General features: G+C 41.5%; 1 protein-coding gene across 1 annotated transcript in view; it reads left to right on the top strand.

Moving 5' to 3' along the window:
- The window catches only part of LOC144771837 (zona pellucida-like domain-containing protein 1), a 558,912-nt gene that overhangs the window by 189,418 nt on the left and 347,792 nt on the right, over positions 1-21,702 (top strand). The window contains exon 4 of the mRNA XM_078656105.1: positions 13,729-13,913. Coding sequence (XP_078512231.1) covers positions 13,729-13,913 — 185 coding nt within the window. The remainder of the gene's footprint in view (positions 1-13,728; positions 13,914-21,702) is intronic.

Here is a 21,702-nt window from a genome sequence, read left to right as displayed (position 1 = left end):
ATCTCTGTTGACGGTTGGAGGGGATATTGTGATTGGGGGAGATTTCAATATTCTAATGGACCCTAGTCTAGACTCTAGTACGGGCGGTAAAAATCAATCAAAACCTAGAGCGTTTAAGGCAATATCTAATAATATTAAGACACTAGATCTTGTAGATCCGTGGCGATCTTCAAATCTCCGTAAATTAGAGTATTCTTGCTGGTCGGGAAGACATAGGTCATTTTCACGCATTGATTTTTTTCTGATCTCTTCGAATTTCAAGAATAGCCATCAAAGATTCTTACATAATGCCTTCTCAGACCATGCAATGTTAATTTTAGAATTTTTGCTTGAGGAGAATACCAAGCCTGTAAAGCGTTGGGTGTTTAATAAATCGTACTTGACTTATGCAACATGGATGACCCTCCTGAAAAATGAAATCGATGATTTTATTGAGCGAAATTTGGGGACCGCCCCAATCCATGTGGTATGGGACTCCCTTAAGGCGTTTATACGGGGGGTCGCGATTGGGAGGGATGTGCGGGAGTCAGTTGCCTTCAGGGATAAAAAGAACTCACTACAGCAGAATATTCAGGACCTGGTGGAGCAAATGTATCATAACCCATCGGTTATGGTACATAATCAACTAAATGATGCAAAACATGAGTTGAGTCTACACTATTATGAGAAAAGTGAAGAAATCTTTTGTAGACAAGCCCAAAGAATGTATGAAAATAGCAATTTTATAGGGAAATTTCTGGCATGGCAGGTTAAAGAACAAGCGGCTGCGAACCTAATTAGATCTCTTAAATCCCCAACTAGCGATACTGTTACCTCAGAGGTGGCTGAGATTGGCCAGATTATGTTGTCTCATTATCAGGAAATTTATACTTCACATCATATTACGGATCAAAATAGATTAAACAATTTTTTAGTTAAGCATAATTTACCTTCTCTTTCTCATTTGGATCAAGAGGTGATGGCATCGGCGTTTTCGACCGAGGAATTAAAGGCTGTAGTAAAAAGCCTGCCACATGGCAAGGCATGTGGTCCAGATGGGCTTCCTGCAGAATTTTTTGTAATATGCTTTTCATCCATTTCTAAATTACTACTTTTATTGTCTAATACTATGTTGGAAGGCGGCCCAATCCCATCTTCATTTTTTGATGGGACCGTGGTTAGTTTTCTAAAAAAAGGGAAGGATGCAAACGACCCCAATTCTTATAGACCCATTACTTTGTTAAATGCAGACTATAAAATCATCACTAAGTTACTTTCATTACGTTTTAATCATATTTCTCCGCAACTGATACATTCAGATCAAAATGGTTTTATTGCTGGCAGGCAACTGATTACCAACACTCATTATTTGGTGGAGGCTTTAGATTTTTTTGAAACACGCAAGGTGCCAGCTTTAGTCTTTCTTTTGGATGCAGAAAAGGCTTTTGATTTGGTGGTATGGGACACTCTTTTCTTTATTTTGGAATTTTTGGGAATCCCCTCAAAAATTATAACTCTAGTTAAAAATCTTTATCAAGGCGCGAAAGCCCATGTACTTATTAATAAATCAATGGTGGGCTCAATTTCAGTTCAAAGAGGGACAAGACAGGGATGTCCTTTATCCCCGGTTCTTTTTGCCTTTTTCATAGAACCTTTGGCTGCTGCAATCAGGAACTCTATAGACATTTTACCCCCTTTGGCCTCTATGGATAAAATCAAACTATACGCAGACGACATAATGCTTCTCCTCAAACCTGAGATGCATTCGCAAGTACAGGCCCTCTCCGTATTTGCAGAATTTGAAGCATTAGGGGGGTATCGAATAAATAGGAAGAAAACCAAGATCCTAATTTGCGGCAATATGACTCCCGAACTACATCAGGACTTTCAATCCTGTATTAATAATAGACCTAAAAGATATTTGGGTGTGTTTTTTACGCCGTTAGTAAGTGAATTATATTTTCTGAATTTTGAACCTTTAATTAAAAAGGTGCGTGATCTGTTTACACGTTGGAACACTCTACCCTTGTCCATTCTTGGCCGTGTGGCTTTAATTAAAATGTCGATACTTCCCCTATTTAATTTTTTGTTTTCCACTATTCCTTGTTCGCTACCGGGCACTTTCTTTTCAAAAATAGAATCCATGTTTTCAGCTTTCGTTTGGGCTAAAAAGACTCCTCGCATTGCGATGAAGACTTTGTATGAGGAAAAGGAACAAGGAGGTCTTGGTCTCCCAAATCTTCGAGACTATTATTTTGCCTATTTTGCGCAGTACCTGTCGAGATTTAAATATTTAATGTCGAGTCAGCCCTTATTCATAAATTTTTTCTTTGATATAATATGTAAGGAAGCTAAAATCTCCTCTCCATTGTCCATACCTAAATCACCCAAATTAGTTAGGTATAAGGTTTTGAAGTGGTTTTTTAAAAAACGAGACCCTCTGCTGAAGAGATACTCTCTTTCTCTCATTAGTGTAAAGACCCCATTGAGTAATGCAATTTTAGGTCTTGGTATAATCATGGGGCCAGAAATTATTCAGAATTGGGTTAGATTGGGGTTTGTCTTTCTCGAGAATTTCATTGAAAACGATGCCTGGTTAACGCTCAACGAGATGTTTTCCCGAATAGGGGGACATTTTCTGCTTATGGGGTCATATAATTTACTTTATAAAGTTTTTGTTCAAACGGATATTGCATTGATATGCGCGGCCTCAGATCTTTCCAAGGATCTTTTTTGGTCCTCATTATTAATGAAACCAGGAAAATGGAGAAGAAGTCTGGCGCAGAGCAGAGAGGAGGACCTATGCAGAAAAGCAATTATAAAATGGCAGAAGCATGAAAGCTTTAATCTTACACCTGATACGTGGAGAACACTAAATACGTTTAATTTCACAGTACTGAGAGGTGCCAATTGGAGGCGTATGCTATTTTTTAGTAAATGGCTTTTATATTATACACCGGCGGTCATTTCTAGAATGTTTAGAAGTTCGTCATCCTCCTGTTTCAGATGCTCTCAAGCAGATCAGGCCAACTGGTCCCACATAATAGTCTTTTGTCCCCGAATAGGGGCCTTTTGGAAGGGCATTTTTTCTTTGCTTACACTTCTTATGCATTGTACGATTAATAAGTACGTAAGCCTGATTATACTTGGGGTTGATTTAGACCTTAAGCTAGCCGAGCCACAGGCGAAACTGGTGTACATTGTAGTCGCGGTGGCCAGATCTCTGATTCTTAAGTATTGGAAGTCAGATGTAATTCCGTCTATAGATGAATGGTATGAGAATATGAAAAGAGTGAGGAAAAATGAAATGAAATATGCACAAAGGATTGGGGCACTGCGTAAATTCGATATCATTTGGGGGACGTATTTCGAGTAAATCTTTTTGTAATGAATTTTTCTCCTCTTCGTTTAAGATGCTGTAATATTGCTGTAATATTATATTAATGGGTCTGCAACTTTTTTCTATTTTTGTTTTATGGGACTTTCTTGTTTTTTCATGTACGTTATGAATGGATTGTCAAGAACTGAATAAAAAATATTTTTAAAAAAAACAAAAAAAAACAAATAGAATACCACACCTTGGTAACAGAATGTAGCAAACAAGCAATGAAAAAAAAATTGCCACCATTGTCTTTTGAAATCAAATGTGTTATATGTTGAAATCAAAGTCATAATTCAAAAAAAGGAAAGCAGCCACCATTGTCTGTACAGTTCAGTTCACTTAGTCCTTTTTTTTTGTGGTTTGAGTGGTCTGCTCCATGTGGTCCCTCTTCACTTTTCACCAAAACTCATTCTAATTAACATTCAGTGATGTGTGGTCCTTCTCCACTTTTCATCAAAGCTTCCTCTGATTGGAATCAACACAAGCGGTCTCCAGTTCTCTCAGCTCACTAGCAGTCAGTCATGCAAGCTGGTGCCAGGCCCGGACCTTCAAATGTCAGGACATAGTCCAGGTCAGTCTCTCGTATTGTCCAGCACACCCTCGTAACACACACTCCGAGCCATAACTAGTCGCAAGGCTCATCACATGCTGCTCGGCTGACCAGCTGAGAGCAATTATTGTTGGCACAGGCAACTTCTCATCACGATCTTTCACAGCTAACTCTAAGGGCCTGATTTGAAATTTGGTGGTGCAGGCGTGGACTGCCACCCCCAAACCTGTGGTCGCACCGCCTGCCAGATTATGAGTTTCCTCATGCCTGTCGGGCTTTTTTTGGCGTTCCCATGGTGGTGCCCCTGAGAAAAGAGCACTGCCATGTGAATGCCAAAAAAAGTTCCTTCATAGCATGGATGTCGTGCAAGAATTAGGGTGCATATACACAAGGGGCACATGTTGTGCCCACCTGCAAGCATCCCCATGCACATGGGCAACAGGGCCACCTTTGTTTCAGGACCGCCAGCCTTTTCATGGAGGAAAGACCTCCATGACAGCGCTGGTGGTCCTGAAACTCGTAATATGCATTGAAATGCCACAGCGGCCACAATTTAAGGACACAGAGAATCTCTGCACCTGTTCACAGAGCACTGCTGAATGTCCCGAAGGTTTCAATCCTACCTTCAATGCCACAGCGACACCACCATCATGTTACTGAGGCCCTGGCCACCATGATACTGCCAGGGACGGATAGTTCCCTGGATTCTGTGGCAGAGCAATGGTGGTCTAACAGCCTAACTTGTAATTGGGTGGTCGGACCGCTGGTGCGGTGGTGGCTGGACTGCCACGGCAGTGCCCCCATGAGTCTGACTCGTATTTAGGCCCTAAGGCAATATAGGCTGCTTCTCAGCTCCTCTCTTGCTGCGTGCCCCACACAGTAACAGCCACAGCAGTGCTCTCAATGTGTTTTTTCATTAATAAGGCAAAATGCTTCTTCTTTTATGCGGCAGAGTTCACCAACACCACTATCAGCCATTCAGTAACTCCGGTACACCACACTTCACAAGCATCGCTTCGCTTTTTCTGACATTAAGTTCGCTGGGGTATAAAGCTTTTGCTGGCTAAAAAAGTTCAATCACATGCAGGTTTTCTTTGATTGCAAAGGCTTGATTTATGCTTCAATGCCTCCAAGTTCACACACAGCACAATTTACGGTACCTGCCCGTAGCTTAATTACCATCGCTTCGGTGCATGGCAAGATAATTCAGGGTTTGACTTAAATGGTTTGAGAAATGTCCAGGGGAAACAGCATACCATACTTGTTGCCACTTTTAAAAATCAGGAACCACTAAAAAGTGAGTTTATGCGTAGTTTATTTAAATAGCTCAGTCTGTAGGTTCATCACAGTGTGAAGTTCTGTTGGGACATGGAATATTCAGCCCATACTAGAACTTTCACACTGAAGCCAAGTTGCCAGGTAACAGTATTCATATGAACAATTACATGTAAAACCATAAACATTTCCAGTTAATAAAACTGCTAATTACAATTACAATTCCCTGACCTTTGACCTGCAATAACATCACAGGAAACCTATCATAACACATGACATCGAAATCAGATCAAACAAAAGAACTGTGTGGCTTCTATGATTTATGAGGAATATGTTCCATTACATAAATGAGCACCTTTTGGCATACTGCGACACAGTAAGACATATTTTAATCATCTTTTAATACCTGTAAAGTGATGTGGCTAAAACATGTGTCAAAGGTCCAAAGAAGGTGAATGGCAGCCGGATTTTTTCCTTCTGTGTGTACTTCCCTGTCACAAGCAAGAGGGCCATACAGATAGATAATACAAGGCTTCTGCATAACTTACAGGGCTATAGAACTTGTAGTCCTTGTGCTAGCTGCACACACTGGCCAACATTTATCAAGATTTTGTACCGCCCTGTAACCACACAATGGGATGCAAGGTTGACGCACAACCTAAATGAGATTTACCAAGCCACTCAAGACCACCTGTTATGGCCTTACGTGGTTTGATGAATCTAAAGTAATACAACGCAGCACAAATAGCTGCCTTGCATTACCCTGCAGCTGAGAGGCATGCCATGAGTGGAGCATGGACATTCACTTGCATCGACCAATGCATTTTGACACATTCCCAGATTTACCAACACAGATAGACCTGGGAATGGGTCAGAATTGTACGCTTCCCCATCAGAGGTGCAACTTTGTTTCTTCTTTCTGAGTGTGCTGCCTCATGCAGAACATGTAGAAAGAGGAATATGCCTCTGAGCATTGTTTTAGTGCAGGAAGGTGGCCCTTCCTGCACAAAAACAATCCTGCCTACAAAACAGGCATTCTTGCACCATGGAGCAAGGGTGCCTTTGTTGGTGCTAGGCAGCGGTTTGTTCGCCAACCCAGGCAGGAACCAGGAATGCATTGTACAATGTTAAATAGGACCCAGCCCTCTCTCTTTCACACAGAAAAGAGCAGCAAGTTGACTTGCTGCATTGCGTTAGATGAAATACTAATAAAGGTGGGCCAGAGGCTGTACTGCCTTGTGTTACTCTAGACTTATCAAGCCAAGCAGGGCCATGCAATATGGCCTTGTGTAGCTTTGGTAACCTCATTTAGGTTTTGCATTGCTCTTGCATTGCCATTGCATAGCACAAGTGCAATTAAAAACCTTGGTGAATATGTGGCACTGTGTTTACATTTGGAGATTTAAAGGCCAAGTGAAATACACAAATTCTTTGCGCTGTGGACAGAACTGTGTGCAATGTTTCTCTGACCTTCTAACTATAAGGCATGGGTGCAGAATATGGGCGAGAGGGAGTTCCTGGCACCAATGCGCTGTTGTAGCAGCTAGGCTATTAAAATAAAGAGCAGAGAATCTTAATCATAATGTGGAAACAAGCATAAGTACCGAGGCACCTGGCTGTGAAACCTACAGTAAAATCGGACAAATATTTTGGAGACAATTTTGTTTTTCCATTGAAATCGTGTACGACAGTTAACAAAGCACATGTCCCCTACTTATGAGAACAAAACTCATTTCTGACATAACTCAGCGTCTTTATGGTTTGACCAAAAGTATCAGCATTCACAACTTGGGATAAAATACACTGTTACAGTTAATAATGAAAGGCATTCAATGAAAAGTACACTTTGGACCACAATAGAGGCTGGATAGTAATGCCAATGCCAATCCTTATGCTGCAAAGAAGACTGCCAAAAGTCTTGACCATGACAAGTGTCACGCAGAAATCTTGGTCATGTCTTCTGTCACATACGATTATGTGAGTCCTGATTTATTGCCTGGTACCAAGATTCATTGTAGGACCTGTAGTTTACTTTTTGACATCAGCAATGGTTTAAAGATTCAAACATGCTGGATGATGCAGCACATAAAGCTGGAATGGTTTAAAGTGTCACACAAACCTGAAAACAATTGGTAGCCATGATGCATTCTTTAAACAGTTTGCACTTGCAGATATCTGAGCGTTTAAACCATAGTTCAGAGATTGCAATTGGCCTATGATATTATTGTTTCTTTTTTATAATCAGACCCTTCATGATTTAACGATTTTCAAAATAATCGCGAATTCGGCAGGTTTGTTAAAAGGCTCTGGTTTTTACAAAATTGTCCAAAACATTTTATAGATACGATGGCATGAGACCAAACTTTGATCCTCGGTTCAATTTTCCTCTAATTACGGGTCTTTGATTATTGAACACATTTGAGAGAGGCTGGTCTTCAGTGGCACACTGGCATAAGCTGAGTTCATCATTAGAATAATTGGATATAAAATATGTACTGCTTGTGCAAGCTCAATCTGCTCGCACCACCAGCTAGTGCCTTGATTTTGGGGTGAAATTCCGTGATAAGGGGCTGTGAGTCTGCAAATGTCAAGGAGACTGTGCTTTCACTGGGAGCTGGGGGAAGAGGGGCTTCAAGCCAGAACGGCTCTGCGATACTTCCCCCGGAGAGAGCTAAGGGGAGGGGGAGGGGTGTAGAGGGAGTTGTGAAGGAATATCGCTTCTAATCCGCCACATAGCGCCCCCACCCCCTGATGAAACCTGATGAATGCCACACATGAGAACAAACCTGTGCCTCATTTAAAACTTCCTCTAATATCTTGTGTTTAGAAAGCTTTATTGAATAAGAAAGAGATAACATGGTAAAAAAATAAAATACTGAGAATAAAATACAAATCCACCTAGTAACATAGAATACAATTTATAAAGAAGAGGTAAAAAATCTAATACAGCATAAATTACTAGAAAACAACCATTATAAAAGGAAAACATAGTCGCAGAGTACCATAATGAAATTAGCATTTTTGGTTTTGCTCTTTGGGTGAGAAAGACAGAAAAGGGAAGAAAGAGAAAGACGGTAGAAAGAGAAAGAGAGAGAAAGTAAGAGAGAAAAGGAAAGAAAGGAGAGTTACAAAGGCTCTATCTAGCTTCTGATGCTGACATACAAGATTCCACCAGGCTAAGAAGGAGACTTTGGAGGCATCCTTCCAATTCGAGGTTATAACCTGAAAGGCAATGGCAATAGCTAAATCTATAAAAGTGCCTAGTTTTCGGACACCCAACCAGCGTGTGGAAGAACTACCCAAAAAAATTGAAGTGATATCAATGGGAAAATTAGTACAACAAATTGAGGCAATAGTCTTGCAAATTTTTGTCCACATTTTTTCCTTTGCTCCGGATGTTGCACGGGCAACATCCTGAGCGAAGAAAACCTTGCGACCAGACCATAATATATGATTTCTTTGTTTTGCCACTGAAAGAACCAATAACAAGTCAGTATATTTCAAAAACAGTACAATGATCCCTCTAGGATGGTTGAAAGATGATGAAGCAGAAGAACCTCCGGATTTAGGATCAATGCAATGAGCACGTTGCAGATTAAGAAAAGTACCATCCTTAAGGCAAACCATTTAAGAAGGTAAGCATGTCTGACCCTTCCTCACCCTCAGGAATGCCATAAATACATACATTATTGCTTCGATTGCGATTTTATAAATCCTCAGTTTGTGACTTAAGAAGAGCAATCACGTTAGATAATGCGGCAACCTGAGGTAACACATCTTGAACGTCACTGACCTCCTGTTCCACCACCGACATTCTGGAATCTAGGTTCGACCATTTTTTATCCAGTCTTTAAAGAGTGGCGTTAGTTTCAATAACAAAAGGCTTAATCCTCTTTATCTCCTCCATAAGATCCTCCAACGTGATAGGTAGTGGAGATTTAGTAGGAGAATTAGGCTCTTTCTTGTGACGCTTAGGAGGAGCAGTGGAGTTAGAGTCCTTACGAAGAGACGACATATTGATAGTACTGCTGCCAGAGAAAACCATCATAAATTATATAGTCTTCTAAGAAACTTCAAAAGCATTCCAATATCAAGTGTGTGCCTCTGAATGCTAGTTTAGGAAGCTGGATAAGTAAACAATAGGATTATAGCTGTGTAGAGTGCATTCACATTTTTATGGAAGGACTCATCTGCCCAATCAAAACATATACTCCTGGGTGCCCACATGTGGGCTGAGCCAAATACCATATTTCCTGATGCTCACATAATTGTCTAATTTGTGAGCAGATGTGTTTTTTCTGATACAATTAACCAGAAAGCTCATGCTTGTGAGTGAGTGAGAAGTTTGACAGTGAGCAGCTCCCAGCCTCTGCAGTGCAAAACACACATCCACATTCTATAAGGCAGGATTCCTGGTTCACTGCAAACTCAATCACTCATCAGAAGCAAATATACATTGGCAGAGTCTTCTAAGAGGACAAAATAAATATTTTAAAGGTTAGACAGCACTCCACTGAGCTCTGAATTTCTGTAATGGGAAGAAAGGGTATGAGCAAAATGGGACCTTGAACATAACAACAACACTGATAGCAGCAGAGGTTCAGAGGACTAGGAAAATAGAGGGTTGTCTCACCATCTTTCTGAGTTTCAGTGGCGGCTAGCAATAGTTTACGTGGAATAGAGAAGCACAAAACAAAGGCGATATGGCAGAAATATTTATAATGGCCACTCTATGGCCAAGATTTCAACAACACTGTACTATCCTAATAGAGAAGTCTGTCTCAGCAACGTCAGTCTCCTAATGCACTTACAGTGCAATGCATAATGTAGCTGTGCATATGAGCATCACACTGATGTTCCCATTAGAAATAGGGTCACTCCATAGCAGGAATAATGTACTGCGTATGCACCTGTGAGTGTTTTCAAAATAAACAAAGTATCAGACGTTTTCATGATCTGTCGCTTTTGTGAGCTCACAGGAGCATTGGGGCAAGGAAATAGTCTTCATGCTGACACAACCCACATTGTCCACCAGCTCTGGCACCATAGTACGCTCTTTAAGGTGTATGTGCACATGTAAACATGCAAAATATTATCACTCAAATTGCAAGGAAGCCAATGATAGAAGTGGGCTGACCTATGTTTTACAATGTGGTGGGAAGTAGCAAAATGTGAATGTCATGAACACACCAATGGAGGAAGAGGGCTGACCAAAGCCACACTATAGATTTATACATGTATGTATTTTTATGATTTCATTTTATTACATGAGGCCGGAAAACCAGTTGAAGCTGTCACCGGAAACTAAAATGAAAAGATTGGCAAAAGCTGGTCTTTTTTTTATTCTGAAAAATAACTTAACACAGCAATTTCAAAAGAAAATCACAAGTATTTTAGAGCTCTGTAACTTTTCGCTAAATGGTTAATGAAGCCAGCAGAGGGAGAAAGGGCATATTAAAATATTAGCAATTTGATTTAATTGAAAATCTAACTTAGTGACTAGATCTTAGCACTTGAAGAATGTTAAACGTCTTATTTGGCTCTAATAAAGGTGGCAACAGTAGTCTTGAAATAATATACAATAACTTTTACATCTCTCATAAATCACAGGGAGATGAATTTATGGTATTAGGTCCTGGCGTAGTGACACAGTGTTTGATGTTTATCTACTCACCTATATGGCTGTTGTGTGGTTCCTATAAATCCTATATCGGATCTGCACGTTTAGATAACAAACTGTGGGATTGGTGTCCAGACTGATTTCAGACACCCCCACCGATATGTTCGCCTGGATACCAGTTAGCTCACAGTGCCTCTATGAACTTCTCTTGACAAGGAGCAAATAATTTCGGGCAACTATCGAACATGACAACCCTGCCCCTTAGGGATTGTGGAAACAGTACCGTTTTTTTCGCTCAGTCACTCATGCTCACTTTGTCACAGAGAGAAACACAGAATAAACAGTGGGCACTTTTTCAATCAGTATTTATTGAACAAGTGTCATTCTAGTGAAAATATGTGTCCTGCAACAACCATAAGAAAGAAACAGATATAAATGATTCTAAGCACCAACAGAGTAAATGGATGGTAGATTTCTGCCATGGTGCTAAAACAATGAATATATGCAAGCATATAAATACATAACAGCAATATTCCGCACTCCTACCATGCTAACCCTGACTAGCACCTAGTATGTATGTAGGTGTATAGCCAAGAATACGCCAAGGATAAAACCATCCCCATTACTTGTTGTGAGAGAATGGAGGCCCCCGTCTTGGTCCACAGATGGACACCCCACGGGGATATCAGACCACTGTGTGCTGAAGTGTCTGCGTGCAGGAACCTCAGCGTCGTGCGTCAGTGTGTCAGCATGGAAGTCTTTCTCCATTGTCTGCTCCAGCAAATATATGGTGCTTATATACCCAAAATGTAAACTCCGGGGTTCTACCTTGTTGTGTCATGTCGGGCGAGGATGATGATAGTGATGAACCTTATACATAGTTATTATGCAAAGGATGGTGATCCTGCTGTGATTCTGAGAAGCCTCATGCACTATAAATGAGGCTAGTTTTGGGGGAAACCACACTACATTTATGCATCACCTAATCTAGATAAAAGTTCAGCACCAAACCTGTTATGTAGTACAATGGCAGTGTAAATGTAGGTGAGAGGTTAGGAGACTACCCCTGCCTATATTGGGGTACATTGTGAATCATAACAAGGCGTTTGCTTCTTTTTGCCCACCCATGATTGAACAGTGTTCCAATTTAGATCTTTTAAGTTATTTTTAAAACCTTAAAAAATTGAAATATCTTTAAAAATATGAGCCATGAATAAAGTGATGGCCATAATAAGTAAGCACCCAAGTACAGAAATATTTTGGATTTATTTGGTTTTGCCAATGATGTGAAGCAATTTAAAAGTATTGGCAAAGCTAAAATAATTGCTAGGCAGCGCAAGTGGCAGTGTGGGGCAGCAAGGGCCACATCCCGCACTGGGTGAGTGGTGTAAAGAGGTCAAGTGAGGCAAGGGGAAAGCAAGGGGGAATGGATGCACAGCGGAGGGATTAGATACGGCATCTACTTTAAGTCAGATGTAAACTCCATGATCTGCCAAGGCTTAGAAAGCCCACCCAGCCAATGATGACCTTTAAAAACCTCCAATAGCCAATGGCTGAAGTGGGTTCATCTAAAGTGCCCTTTCCTGTTGTATGTATTAATATGTGTATGTGTATGTACATGACATTAGCGTAACATGAGGTATCTCCTATAAACAGTTACTGCAGTAGACAAAGTCTAAGCATTAGCAACATGGAATTTCACTACACATTAGAAAGGCAATTACTATTTTCTGATTGATGCGAACGCAGAATATATACATACATCTCATCAACACCACTTCTCCCAATATTCTATGATCTAAACATAAAGCGCATAGGTCAAATTGCAATATTGCAACCACTTTTCTATTGGATACGCTTATGGACAACACCCGCATTAGTGGCATACAGAGAAGGTGTAAGAGAACTCTTAGCCATTGATATATGTTTCACTTTTCCCTGCTAAGATTTTTAAAGAAATGGCTCATAGAGTTGGGCCTCAGTTTACATTGGACAGAGCTGCATAGCTTAACATCTAGTTGCAAAGACGTACTAATGAGAAATTATTATCCACATATCCTGAACGCATCCCATTGCAATCCAAGATTTGGAAGGCTAACAACTCAATTCCTTACTTTTAAACCGAACCCGAGTTTTGAAGAATTTCTCGATAATGTACAACCGTAATTAACAAGAACTCTATATCTGAAGTTAAGGTACAACACCCTGCAGACCAAGAGCTATACAGCAAACTGGGGGTTGGCGGGGGAGACCATTTCTGCACTTTATGCACTACATACACTTTAGGGTCCACTGAAAATACAGAACAGATCCTATTCTTCTGGCCAGTATATGCCCGGGCAAGGAGGAAATAGATCCGACCGTTGTGCAATACACTGGGATTTAGGAAGCACCAAGAGGCACTGAGGGTGCTTGACAACGAGCACAGCACGTAATATTTGCCTTATCCCGATACTTGTTTTTAGTAGGACTAGAAAGAAGCAAAGTGGGGCTAAAGCTATGATGTTGGAATGAACAAAGCACCCATATTTGTAAAGTACTTTGAACTGAACAAAACAACCAGCTATTTTAATTGTACCAAACAAAGTTTTAGTCAGTTTTAAAAAGTGTACACATCGGGGTGGATGTAATGGAATGCTTAATGACCGGTTTACATTGTTTTATCCAAAGATTGATGATTATTTTACTGAGGATATTTTATACATACTCATTGATACATTTTAGATCATATTTTGAATGTTTGTACTGCTCTGAAACTTTTATGGCCTTCAGCCGAAAAAAAGTATTTCAACCCTTTATATACATGCATATAGTCTGTTCTCTTGAAATAGCCTCTGAAATCGTAATGTATGAAACAAGAGCCTACATTTTATACTTCAATGCCTTTACTCAAAAATGTATTATTTCTGTCCCAAATTATAGATCAACAGTACCCTTGGAGATGGTGTTTTCAAGGATTTTTCCAACATTCAAAGTGTTAACATCAGTGGAGTGGTCCGATCTAAAGACTTCACTTTGGGCGTAATAACATACAACCCAGACCTTACGTATTTGTATTCTTGTGTTTACCCAATGGAATACATTTTGAATAACACAAGGATGGATGTGTAAGTTGAGCTACATCATTTATATTTCCTTGTGCCTAAGTGCTGGCTGATGATTTTCTACTGCTGTACCCAATTGTATACATAATTTGGATTGCTAGATTTAACATAAAGACTTCAGAATTGAAATTGGATAAGAACCACTGACAATACAGTGTAATTTGGCTCGTACCTGCTTGCAAAGAGCCTCTGATTTTGCTATTTGTCTCTGCACTGTCAGTATAACATATTTTCTGTTTATAGTTATAGAATATTTGCTGAGAGTTTGCTCTATTTTATTTATTATGTTTAAAGTTTTTATCGGGCCAACAAGAACTGTATGGCATCATAATGCTGTGGACTTAAATAATATAGCTCAGATGTGCAGAAATATATTTTTCAAATAATGAATGTGTTACATTTAAATACCAAGCTCGTGTAGAAATAAAAAATAATATAATGATTCCATTAAACAGTACATTACTGTTCAGATATTTCCCAACAGGGTAGTCAGCCATCGGTCTTGACCATGTTGCTGCTTTATTTTCTACATGGTTTTGGATGGTAGAGGAGAGGTTGGTATATTATGGTGATTCTTTGAGATCTCCTTTAGAACATCAGGATAAGGCATTTCACAAAGAAATGAAGCAAAAGGGTAGTAAAGATAGAGGAAAGGGTTTACCAAAATGGACGCAGAAATATCCCACAGTGTACTTGATACTTTTCTTGATTTGCAATTATTATGGATAGGAGACACTGTCAGAGCAGTGTCAACTTCAATTGTCTATTGGTTGTATTTAGATCACTAATTGTCTCAAGCCGCATAGGCAACAATGACGAAATATCCACATTTTAAGGATCTGGATGAATTTAAAATGATGTTCCGCCGACGGAAGAGCAGGAGGAAGCAAATTTAATAATTGGACAAGATCAACTGTGAAGTCCTTACCAAAGACTTGGACGGTAAATTAAGTGAATCACCAAGAGATTCTGCCCTAGAGGTCGTAGACTCAGGGAATTTAGTTTTGGCTTATAGGAGTTTGAGTCTGCTATTAAGAAAATATCTCTGGACTTTGGATAGAAATGTGCGCTGAATCCGTGAGGAGCTAGAGAGCCCGCGTCTAGATATCCTCACTGTAGTGCAGCTCTGCCGGCCAAGTTCAAATATTCAGCATTAATCCTTATTATCGATACTTATTCTTTCCTGAATTAAATGTGGCGAGATAAGGAGAATATGCAAAAGACGTAGAGGCATATTATCAAGGAATGATGTTACAATTTTAGCTGCTTTAGCAACAGAAAACTGCAACTAAAGCGGCGATAATGGGCTTGATAAAACGCCCTTGATAATTCCAATAGAAGCCCATGTTCAGCTGTGATGCAGTTTTTTTGCTCCTAAAGTGATGGAAATTGCTGTGACTGACGCTGGTGACTGAGACCACGTGGGGGCAGGAGCTAGAAGCGGACCTTCGGATGGTGGAGTGAGGCACCGAAAGTAACTTGGCCTGAAGCCACAGATACTGCAACAAATACAGGTGGTAGGAAGTAAACTATATCAGAGCTCTGCCAGACCTCGTTGATCAAGCGAGAGCAGCGGGAAGGCACTGAACACTACCAGAGACCGCGGGCACTGACGTGGTGCGCGGCTTTAGCTCTGAGGTTTGGAGACAAGAGCCATAGCCGACACAGCCTGGCCTGAGGAGATTGCTGGCAGCAGTAACACTACCGGAGAGGCGAGGTGAGGCAGGGTGCTGCTGGAAGGGACAGTGGGAAGGTGATCCTTAATTAATATAAACATGCGGTGTGCCGGGGCGGTGGCCTGCAGAGGAGAACTGCTGCAAAGATACTGACAGACAGCTGAGGCCTGAGGAGGGAGAGGTGAGTTGTAAACCAGGAGTTCGGCTGGAGCGGCAGCGCCGGGCCTCGGGGCATGAGGATAGCAGTGCTATAAGAAGCTGGAGATAGTGCTTGCGTTATTGAACATATTTCTTCTCCTGCATGGGGCGAGGTGGGTGCTCCCCAAAGGAACACAGTGAAAGGAAGGACTGTGTTGGATGGAGCAGAGTCCTACTGGCCAATCAGGGGGACACCCCCTTTGAGATAATCGCAGTAGGAGAACTTAAGGGCAACTAGAGCCCTGCAACAAGTGCGATGCGGAGGACAGCCGAGGGAGTGGTCGGCTGCACTGTTCCTTTACCTGTGGGACATGGCCTGGGCCCCGTAAAGTTGTAAGGGACAACCAAGAGGGGCCTGAAGACAGGAGAATAGCCTGCATGGCCTGTGACAGGGAATCGAGGTTGCAAACTGGGACCACTGAGCGTGTATTGCAATTGGCCTTCAAAATATGCAAAATGGCATACCGAATAAGTGGTGCAACCGGCAACAAAATGGGGAAGGCAGATGGAACCCAGCCCAGACTGACCTTCGAAAACAAAACTGGGAAGAACAGGTGAAACCTGTCTGAGTATAGGGGAGCTGCTGGCCCCCTGGCTGATGCACAATTATTGGAGGCTACCCTACAGGCTATGCAGCAAAGCCTACAGTCAATTGATGGGAAAATTGACACCTTAAATATCCCAATGGATCACCATACCATGAAACTAGAGAAACAAACAACACACCTCAATGAAGCGGAACAATGTATTTCCTCCACGAAGGATGAAGTCCGCACTCTGAGTCCAAAAGCCTTAATATGGAAAAAGCGTTGCCTGTAATACAGGCTAAAAATGAAGACTTGGAAGCCTGCTCCAGCAGCAACAATTTGTGCATTACAGAGATCCCAGAGTCAATGTATAAGAAAAATGAACATTTATCTTGCCTGCTGGTGGTAGAGAGGGCACATAGAACACTTGTGGCAAGACTGCTGTTAGGCACCCTCCCCCCCCCATATCCTATAGTGGCACAATTACTGAATTACGCAAACTCTAATGCAATCCTGAAAATGGTCACAAAAAAAAAATCCCTTATCAGGGGAATGCAATATCTTTCTTCCCAGATTTTACAGCTAACTTCCAGGGGCAAGCGAGGAGTACCTACCAGTGAAGAAAAAACTACAACTGGCAAAAATCCATATGCCATACTGTATCTGGCTTGGCTGCACATAGAGCATCGTGGTGTATCTAGAATCTTCACGGCTCCCAGGGCAGCAGTGGAATTTGTCAAGAAGATCACATCTCAACAGAGGAACAAGAAGGACCTGGACGAGGAGTCTCCTGCAAAATGATGGCACATGTCATGTTTAGGATAGGGGCTCTAGTTGGCCCTGTGCAACGGACGCAGCCTTGCCTGAACTGCTTCCGGGAGCGATACTTGGGAGTAGCTGGAGGGCGCTGTTGGAGGTTTGATGGGAACCTCTGCAACAGAGAAGACTATAGTATTATGGTAAGATTAGCAGGACTGTAGAATACTTGGTGTGGCTGCATTCGGACAATAAGGGTACAAAGACTTGCGAGCCAACTGAGCCAGGGGTGGGGCTCCGAACCAGCGCCCACAAATTGTTATGAGACTTTTCATAGTCATTGAAAACATACAAACTCATCACCAAATAACTTTATTCGATTCATTGAATCATAAAAGTAAGCATCATACATAAAACATCTTTAAAATTTCCAATGCAGCATTTGGGGTGGATAAATATATAGATTTCACAATATAAAAATTAAAACATGATTTTAAACTTTCAGCATATTCTATGACTATCCGAAAATGACAGAATGGGTTTAAACCCTTCAATCGCATTGCCCGGTTTCCCTAACACAATTGATTATGTTTCCTAATTAATAATGCAGTTCTGATTAAATTAAGCACAGCACTACAGATGGCAACCAAAGACAGGGATAATAAATATTTAAAACTCTCTTGATCAGAACTAAGACAAATTTCCTTAAAAATTGGCTAATAAAGCGGGCCCTTATATCCTTATAGAATGTGCAAAAGAGCATAAAGTGCATTGTGCTTTGTTGGGCTACATTATCACATGAACAAAGAGTCAATCTCTCACATGAGCTCAGCGGTTTAGGAAAAGCCAGAAGAAAGTGCACTGTGCAGAAACCAAACCTAGTCAGGTTTGGTTTCGAGAAGAATCCAATAAGGAGAAATGGGGATATGAATTTTTAAAGTTTAAATGAAAAATAGTACCCAAAATCTTTAAGTATCAACCTGCGGTCAACTGGTTGCAGTAGACCAGGGTCCATGCTTGGGTTGAAGCGAACTGTGTGTATGAGTGCGAGTCAGATACAGCAATCTGGTTCAACCTGGTCAGAAGTATTTCCTTGGGACATAGTCTCAAAATTGGAATTATTTAGGGTAAGGCAGCAGGCTGTACCTGAAGAGGGCACCACAAGGCGGGATAGCTGTTGGACCAGGTCCTACTGAAGCAGTTGGTTTGTTCTCGTAAAATCTCATGGTGGGAAAAATTAGAATTTTATGCCCAGGAAAGAACCCATGTCTAGCGGATATTTTTGGTGCCTTTTCCCAGTCAATATTTCTTCATTTGCACTTAAACCCAGATTTATCAAAGGACTGCATTGCACTACACCAGGAACGGTGACACAAGGGCAACCCAAGCCATAAGTCAGATTTACCAAGCCAAGCAAATTCACCTTACATGGCTCTGCCTGCCTTGGTAATTCTGGAGTAACACAAGGCAGGGTAAGCTGCTGCCTTGTGCTACTCTGCACCGGGAAAGCATTATGTGGCTGGAGAACGTGTGTTCTCATGCACGCACCCTTCTTTTTGGCGCATACCCATATTTACCAAGTGTAGTAAACCTATGAACGTGTTTCCCTTCCTGTACGAAAACAATCCTGTCTGCAACACAGGCACCCTTTCACCATGGAGAAAGGGTGCCAGCGTTGGCCCTAGGCAGCACCTAGAGATCCTGCGCAGTGAGAAAGACGAATGTGCTATATGTTAGCAAATATGGTGCATTCCTGCCCTCTCCATTTCATGCAGTGCAACAACTTGCCTTGCTGCATTGTTGCTTCATTAAATATTGATAAATCTGGCCCTTTTTTTTACCTTGGATTCCTCCTTCGGTAGGGCAAGACTGTAGGCTTTAGCAGAACAGGGCTACACAAGACCTAATACCATCCCCATATGGTCCTTTTGCAGAGGATTTGCCAACGTGAAAATTAGTGGGGAAAAGCTGAATCCCCAGGCCAGCAGCAATGCACCTTGGTTGGATTGGCTTTGCAGGGTTGTCTCTGTATTTGAAGGGCAAAGCCAAGGGTTCGAAAACCACGCAAACAGAGCTTAGGAGTTAGGACTCACTCCAGCAGAGGTCAACAGCAAGGTCCAATCAAGTCCAGTTGGAACTGATCAGGTAGGCAGTTACAGGAAAGGCCTCTTGTAGCTTGTTGTATCCCTGTAGCTTGATTAGGAGGTGAGCCTTTTGACCCTTGGACCCCACCTCTGTGTCCTGGGTACAAGAAAGAGCAGGTCCAGCCCTTCACTGCTCTACTCGGGTCACAGACAGCATGTTCAGTTAGCTTCTGATCTTCCTCAGGTTCTGTAGTGTGTAGAGGAGGGAACTGGGGATGTCACATTTATTCCTGGCACCAGCTTGTGGGTGGGGGTGAGTCCTGGCTCCTCTCTAAACAATGGGGAAAAAATTCCCAGGAGTTACCATACTCACATTTGCAGCGCTTCCTGTGTGCCCTACTGTAAGCAATCCCTTAGTGGTCCGCTCTGCCTAACTCCAAGATACTGAGTCCAGGATTATGAGCACCCCCTCTTCTATGGCCCCTTCAATTCAGCTCTTGGGAAAGCACCCCTCCCACTGGGAGTGGAGCCTGCCAGACTGGTAGGGGGAAGAAGGGCCCAGCCCATGAGTCGTCTGTGATTTGCAAGTCACGGGGAGGCCCCTTTAAGGTAAATTAAGTTGCTAGGCACAGCACAAACCATAATCCTATCAGAGGAACAGATAACACTTCCCCATACCCAGGTCTTTGTCTCTGCTCTGGGAGCAGTTTAACATGTACACTTTCCTTAGTATTAAATAAAGAAGCTGACTTTCAAATGGGTTATTATATTACTAAGAGTCCTAGATTGAAGTTTCTGGCTGCTTTATAGTCAAGAAAGTGTAATTAAATTGAATAGTGAGTCTCGTTGTTTATTTATGCAGCAGGCAGTCTTGCTACAGTGAAAATAGCTCATAGGTGCTAGGCACTGTAAGAACATGTTTAACATTAACTTTCCACATGTCCTATTTTTAAAAATCATGTACTCTACTTTATAGGCTATAAGCCACACACAGGGGCCCCTTACTGATATTTACAATGAATGTTTTAACCTGCCAAAAGAGTTAATTTTGACAGGTTCAGTTGCAGGGTTTGCACTGTTACAGTCAGGATGCAATGGTAGGCCTGAGGCCATATAAGGAAAGGTGGGAAAGAAAAAGAGAGGATCATCGTAGTGATATTAGTTTCAAAAATGTAAATTTGATAACAATTAGATTTTCACTCCTGAGTCAAGTGCTGAAGTGATGGATTTTCTTTAAGGTTCTTGAGGCAATTAGGAATTATGGACTGTTTATATTTAAAGCATAATCTAAAGTTGTGCTTTAGTGCATGCAGTAGATAGCAGTTTATGAATCAGTTACTACAGAGACATTGTGGGTTACCCCCTTAGCATGTCTCATTTATTTGTATTACGGACCAGGAGCTTGTGAGCTCCAGGGCACATCTTAAGGGTGAGACAGCTAATGCTATCTGTACAGCTTTTCAATATGCCAGACTGTGCAAATTTTTCTGTTAAGCTTTGGTAATTTGTGTAATTCAGGAAATATCACATTTAAAAAATTACACAACATGCCTGTACTTATGCGAACTCGATATCTTCCACAATATTTCGCTGTTGAGGACTGATTATGAGCAGAACAAAATAGTGTACATCAAGTGGGGATTACACAAATATAATTCACATATTTCCTGGTACAGAGAAATTAAGTAATTTGTCCAGAATCATAGAATGTTGAATCAAGCACTGAGGCTATGATTTGAATCTGGGTCCCTATATTTTAAAGTCAGCAGCTCAATCCTCTAGGCAACATATCCTCTACATGTGAGTTGTGCAAATCTATACTGCGGAAGACATACTGCATCTGACATTTATGCCACTTGTGCCATTATTGACCAGCTTTACTATAACCCTACTACAGGCTAACTATGACAATTGGGGTTGAAACAAATATATTATAACAGTTTCCATGTTTTCCTCTCCATTAGCTAATTGTGAAAACCTCTCCGACAGACAGAGGTAAAAGGGGACAGAAAGCAGGGAGAGACTACCACCAATCCTGCCACTATAACATGTATAAAGACTTTTAAACCCACCCATGAGCAAAAGGAAATCCTCCAGGCCTAATCTGTTAAGCCATCTGACGTAACTAGATATGAAAACCGCCACAGACCAGTGCTGAGGTACATTTTAAGGTGCCGTCTTCTAAGCAACTGTTTTTCCACCATATCTCTGTCCTTTTAAATATTCTAGCCCTGATGCTGGCTTTGTCAGTACAAAGGACTTTCATTCCATTGTTAGTCTTAATCTGAACAGGTACCACTTCAAATACTCCAGTCTGCTGGACCATTTCTTCGTTTCTGTTCTGTATATCCATTTGCCGTAACAGGGAGATGCAACTGAAACCAGGACAGATATGTCTCTTCCTTCCATGCAAGGTCAGGTCCTTTCTCTTAGCTCCCGAAAGAGCTGCCCCCTATCACCCATGTTCGCTGGCAGTTGAACCATTCTCCAGCATACTACTATCGGCGCAGCACACTAGCTTAAACCCCATACACAGGGCACACCATCACAT

This window comes from Lissotriton helveticus, chromosome 8, assembly GCF_964261635.1.
Source record: "Lissotriton helveticus chromosome 8, aLisHel1.1, whole genome shotgun sequence".
NCBI classification, from domain to species: Eukaryota; Metazoa; Chordata; class Amphibia; order Caudata; family Salamandridae; genus Lissotriton; species Lissotriton helveticus.
The sequence above is the reverse complement of the archived record's forward strand: the minus strand, read 5'-3'. Positions and strand labels throughout refer to the sequence as shown.